At 34.2% G+C, this 6,000-nt stretch overlaps 1 protein-coding gene across 1 annotated transcript; it reads right to left on the bottom strand.

The window, feature by feature from the left end:
• Positions 1-215: 215 nt before the first annotated feature.
• LOC105133319 (probable inactive receptor kinase At1g48480) lies at positions 216-3,522 on the bottom strand. The gene is made up of 2 exons (XM_011037261.1): positions 1,855-3,522; positions 216-1,173 (listed from the first exon to the last, which is right to left on the bottom strand). The coding sequence occupies exons 1-2, from the start codon at positions 3,182-3,184 to the stop codon at positions 545-547; spliced, it is 1,959 nt and encodes a 652-aa protein (XP_011035563.1). The 5' UTR covers positions 3,185-3,522; the 3' UTR covers positions 216-544.
• Between the last annotated feature and the right edge of the window lie 2,478 nt (positions 3,523-6,000).

The following is a 6,000-nucleotide window of genomic DNA, read 5'->3' as shown; positions in this document are numbered from 1 at the left end:
AATAATATTTTTTTATTTTTAAAAAATTATTTTTATTGAAATGTGGTTATGTGTAACTCCACATGCCTTTAGCAGATGAGGGCCATGGCTAAGAGAGTTAACATTACCAAAGAATCAGGGTAGCTTTAAAATGAAGCCATATCGAAGCGAGAGAGATGAGAGTCACCTGAAGAAACATTAGAAAACCCTTTAAAAGTAACCAAAACATCTCGATCTAAACAGATAAAAAGCTGCATCAAAAGTAAAAGAAAAAGTGAAAGCAAGAATAATAATTACAACCACCACCATCCATCCACCCAACAACAAGAGGAAATAGAACAGATATCTATCCACCCCAGTATTTATGGAGGAAAAGGAGGAAAAATTAGTACAATGGGGATGAGGGGCAGGAGGATAAAAAAAAAAAAAGAGAACATGACAGTTGGCTCCTAATGAATGATGACCCGATCAAACATATAATCAAACACCAGAATAAAAATGATAATTATGGGCATAAACAAAGCAAGGAGGATCCTTCTACAATACATGGTTTGATGTAGCCAGCTCATCGAGAAGAGTTATATTCTGCATCATTGCTTGGTTCAGGCTGTAGGCCGTGATGTTCCCGCAGGCTGGACTGACATAGCTCCTCGATCCTCCTTGTTACTGCGGACATTGATGGGCGATTGTCAGGGTATTGGGCGGCACAATCTATTCCAAGCTGCAAGAGCTGAACCATCTCTTCCTCAACATTCTGGTATCTGACGAGCTCAAGATCAAATACCTCTGAAGTCCATTCCTCTCGAACTATAGACTGAACCCATCTCGGAAGGTCCACGCCCTCCTCATTCAAAAGGGCATGGGCGGGGGCCTTCCCGGTCAGCAGCTCCAACAGCAACACACCAAAGCTATATACATCAGCCTTCTGAGAAACCTTGCGAGGGTCAGTTACCTCAGGTGCTCGGTAACCAGCAACTCGGTTAGGAGTGGAGGGAGGACCAACAAGGTGGGCAAGCCCAAAATCAGATACCCGGGCATCATATGATTGAGTAAGAAGGATATTAGATGACTTGATGTTTCCGTGGGAAACATTGGGACCTTGAGAATGTAGGTATTCAATGCCACGGGCAGCCGCAAGGGCAATGCCAGACCTGATTTTCCAGTTCAATGGAGTCCTACCAGCTCCCTTGTTTCCTGTGGTAAAATGTATCAGAAGAAATGATGGGAAACGCTACATGAAGCAGAACAAATACACCTCTCTAGGTTAATAGATTGATAGTACAGCTCATAATCAATTTTGTTGATCGTTGCCCATTCTTTACCAAACCAAAGCATGTCCAGATTGTTCACCAAGAAAATATAATAAGGTTACAAACCACAAAATTATTGCTTGCAAACATGACAACTCAATCATCATGAAAAAGATCACAGGGAACGTATAGCTAGATAACTCCTACTGAAGAGAATAATTGAGACCATCTATTATTGACTGGAAGTAAATTTCAAACAAGAAATGACAAAACGTGTTGACTTCTACTCATTTAACATTACCTACTTGGTTTGCTCAGGAAACAAGCAAATTTAAGCACCGTCCAGACAATTAGGGAGAAAACAGTGTTAGCTATTTTTGACTCAGTTCATCATTATCCTGGCAGATGGATTCAGTTGAAAAAAATCACCATCGATATCAGACACGCAAAAAAAGATAAATATAATTCTACAAAAAAAAAATCTTCAGTGATTATCTCCAAAGGCAACGCACCATAGAAATCTCAGCAATCATTCACCAATAAGCAAATCCAAAAAGGGAGATCATTATATGAACCAACAAAAAAGAAACAAAAATATCTAAGCCAAAAATTGAGAAATACTCACCATGCAAAAGTGCAGACAAGCTTCCCATTGACATGTAATCATAAACAAGAAGCTTCTCATCTCTACTATAATAGTAAGCTCTCAATGGAACCAAATTCTCATGATCCATAGCACCCACAGTCTCGATCTTCTCCCTAAATTCTATCTCAGAAATTGTCACATCCCTCAACCTCTTCACAGCCACCACAGTTCCCATCTCCAAAACTGCCTTGTAAGCCGTCCCAAACGTACCTTTCCCCAAGACCTCTGCAGAGGCTCTCAACAAATCTTCTAAATCAAACACCCTTGGTGCCTTGCCGAAAAACACTAACTTTTTGGCACCACCACTATTCAAGTCCCCACCTTTACCATTACCCACCATTGCAGCAGCCGCGGAGGCGGCCACAGAATACCCATTTCCATACCCTCCACCATTTTCCGCCTCGACAATTGGCTTATCCCCTTGAATCTCCATCTCTTGTTGTTTAATCGATGCAATGTCAATCGATCTTGACTTACTACTACTCTTCTTTCTACACAAAAACATCAAAATCAAAACAATCAACAACAACCCCACTATAGACCCAATCACAATACCTGCAATTGCACCACCAGACAACTTCTTCCTCTTACCGTCTCCACCACCATTTGGTGTACTAGGCACCACAATAGCCCCCCCGCTATCTTTACAATCAGGAAGAGGCTTCCCACATAAAGAAGTACCCCCAAAAGAACTAGGTCCAAAACCCTTAAATATATCAGGTATAGACCCATTTAACAAATTATTACTTACATTAAACTGCTTTAGTTTCTCCAGCTTCAAATCTGGCAATGACCCGGTTAACGAATTATCCTCCAAAAACAAAGTCCGCAGCCTCGTGAAATTGTCAAATCCGGGTGAAATCTCACCGGTGAAATTATTCTCAGCAAGGTTCAACCTCACAAGATCTTTCAAACTAAACAGGAAATCAGGAATCTCTCCAGAGAAAAGATTCCCTTGTAAATAAAGATTCCTTAAACTTTTACAATCGGCAAGATCTTGAGGAAGGTTTCCAGTAAGTGCATTAAGCCTAAGACTCAAAGTGCGTAATTGTGTCAAGTTTGAGAAGATTCCAAGTGGGATTTCTCCAGTGAGTGCAAAACCAGGAAGCCGGAGAACCGTGACACGATTTTGTTCACATTTGACACCAGTCCATGAACAAGGGCTCGGCAGCGAAACGTTCCAGAGGATTGTCCGGCCGTGCACGGCAGACCGGAGGCTGAGGAGGGCTGAATGGTCGGGTGAGAGATCTGGTTTCGAATGAGGTAAAGAGATTAGTAACAGAAAAAGGAGGAGAGTTATGGTCTCCATTTTCTGAAAGGCTGGATTTTTGGAAGGGAAAGTCAGGATTTCTGACGAGAATGTGAAATGGGGGGTGATAAAGTTACGATTTTTAATGAAAGGGAAGGGAAACGTGTGGGATTGTGTTAGAGATAGTGCAGGTTTTGTTTCATGTTTTTGGGGTGGAAGATAGACAGAACTTGTTTGCAGCGAGATAGGTGGGGTTGGTGTGTGTGTGTGAGAGAGAGAGAGAGAGGTGACAGAGGAAACCCTAGCTCTTTTATGGAGATGGCGAGAGTGACAGCATTGAAGGATGTGAAGTGAAGTGATGGTTGTTGTTGCAGGAAAGGTGTTGGGGGTAGTCTAACTGTTTTTATTTTATTTTCTCTCTTTCTCTCTCTGTTTTTGCCTCTTGTTTTTAAAATGGAAAACAAAAGGAGTGGTAATTTACGGGAAAGTTTTATATCTTATTAGTTATTTTTTAAATTTTATTTAAATAAAAAAATTATATCCATAAAAAATAAAAAAAATATTTTTATTTAGGACTTCCTTTCTCTTACTTATATCTATTTTTTAAATAAATTCATGAAATAACTAATATAATATTAATAATTATTCCCTAGACTTGGTTACTAAATAAATGTTATTTTCTCCATTTTTACAGTCTCATTTTAAATTTAAATATTTACTTCAAAGTCAAAGTGAAAATAATAATAATATTTCTATATAAAAAACAATAATATAAGTGAACTACATGAATGGGGTAATAATATAATAGTAACATTTTGTAAGAAAAAATCATTAATGCTTTTTTTTTTCTTAAGAATTTGTGCTTAATTAAGACATTTGTATTTAGAGATGAGAGAGCAGTATCTTACACGATGAATTCTGTCTTGTTACTTGTTTGATAAGAAAGGAAACTAGCATTGCCTTTTATGTCAAGACTCTCTGCGGGCCCGAGTTGCCGGTGTTTTTTTTTTTTTTAATAAAAAATAATATTTAGATAATGTAAACATGTTTTTAAAACAAATTATGATTTAAGTTATAAATTTTATGGAGTTAAATAAATTTATTTTATTTTAGTTAGGTGATTAAAAAAATAGGTAATGATAGTAGAATTATATTTAAAAAAATAATTACAATAACATGAGAAAAGATATTTTTTATTATTAAAAAAAAAATTCTTTGTCAATTAAATATATAAAAAAAAATTAGATTAAAAAATAATTTAAAAAGACTAGCTCTGATCAACTCGAGTTAGAATGATAAATTTATAACTTCGATAATTAAAATCGAATCAATTTGAATTATCCATTCAAATCCATAACCTAAATTATAAAATTAAGATAAATCAATAGAAAAAAAATAATGAATATCACAAAGCTTATCTAAAAAAAAGGTCAACTCATGTTAATTTTTCAAACATGTTATCCGGGTCATTGGACCAAAAATATCTTACTAGAAAAATCATAAAACCCATCTCAATTAATTAAATATTGATGGAAAAAATTGAAAAAAATATCTCAATTATATAAAAGAATTCAAAACAAAAAATAACAAAAAAATAAGGATCAAGATTGAAATACAAAATAAATTTTATTTTTGATTGAAGTGTAAAATTAAAAAAATTAATTTCACAAAAGAATACCAAAAAATTCAAATAACAAGGATCAAAATTCAAATAAGAAATACAAATAATTTTTTGATTGAATGTTGAAATTGCAAAGAAAAATGAATTTAACAAGAGGCCAAAGAAAATAAAAAAATAAGAATTAAATTTTTTAAAAATATTGTTAATTGGGATTGAATCATGAAAATAAAAATAAATAAAACTTTTACAAAAAATATCAAGAATAAAAATAAAAAATAAAAAAATAGAATTAAAGTTAAAATGTTAAAAACAATGAAGGTTAAGATGTAATTTTTAAGGGAAAAAAACAAGACCTACCAATAAAAATTCAATCTATTATTATCAACACAAGAGACATCATCAAGAAAAGGAGATAGCATTTCTAATAACATATTAAATGATATTTTTAGATATCAAGAAAAGATACATAAGCCTACTAAAGAGTATGAGCATCTCTTGTGCACCTCATGCATTTAAAAATGCGCCACATATGTCTATATTTTTTATATTTAATTAAATACTAAAATATTTGTAAACTGATTTAATAATTAAAAAAAAAAGATCATTGATAAGATACAAAAAGGCCGCTTGAGAAGTATAATTGCACGTGAATCTAAAAGTTTTTCTTTCTTTTTCTAACCGGAGACACTGAAGTTGCAACTTTTCCGGTGGGCAGCTTATACGGGCTGTTTGTTTATAATGTATTTCAGGCTTTATGATATCAACAAGTGCATGTGTAATCTACTTTATGGTCATAATTAATTAATTAATTAATTAGAGAGACAACGTAGTTAATTGCTTTAATTAGTTTAACAGCAATTAAAATGGGCACGCTTATGGCTTTAATATCGCCATAAAGTTTGTTCATTCATTCCAACCCCTTCTGAAAAGTTGATGATAAAATATCCCTTCCAAGACACTGTCAGTTCACTTGACAGCATGCCCTGTCTTCTCTGGTGTCTCCAAAACAAATTACTTTTTTTTTTTTTTTAAGGAATAACAAGTAAATAGATTCAAGAATTTGTGTCCCTATATATATATATATATATATAATCGAAGCCAATCCAAGAAAAAATGGGTGTTATCGGAGACAATAGAAAGAGCTTCCAAGCCCCTTGATGACATCTACGTAGCATTTTATTATTGTCCGAGGTATAGGGGAGACAAAAACAATAAAAATAAAAATATATTTGGTTGAAAAAATAAAGATAAAGAT

This window comes from Populus euphratica, unplaced genomic scaffold (genome assembly GCF_000495115.2).
Source record: "Populus euphratica unplaced genomic scaffold, PopEup_1.0 scaffold114.1, whole genome shotgun sequence".
Lineage (NCBI taxonomy): Eukaryota > Viridiplantae > Streptophyta > Magnoliopsida > Malpighiales > Salicaceae > Populus > Populus euphratica.
The sequence above is the reverse complement of the archived record's forward strand: the minus strand, read 5'-3'. Positions and strand labels throughout refer to the sequence as shown.

Coding starts and splice junctions, on each gene's coding strand:
- LOC105133319 (XM_011037261.1), bottom strand. CDS start 3,184: ATGGAGACCATAACTCTCCTCCTTTTTCTGTTACTAATCTCTTTACCT. Junction 1,174..1,854: donor CTTGTCTGCACTTTTGCATG/GTGAGTATTTCT, acceptor ATTTTACCACAG/GAAACAAGGGAGCTGGTAGG.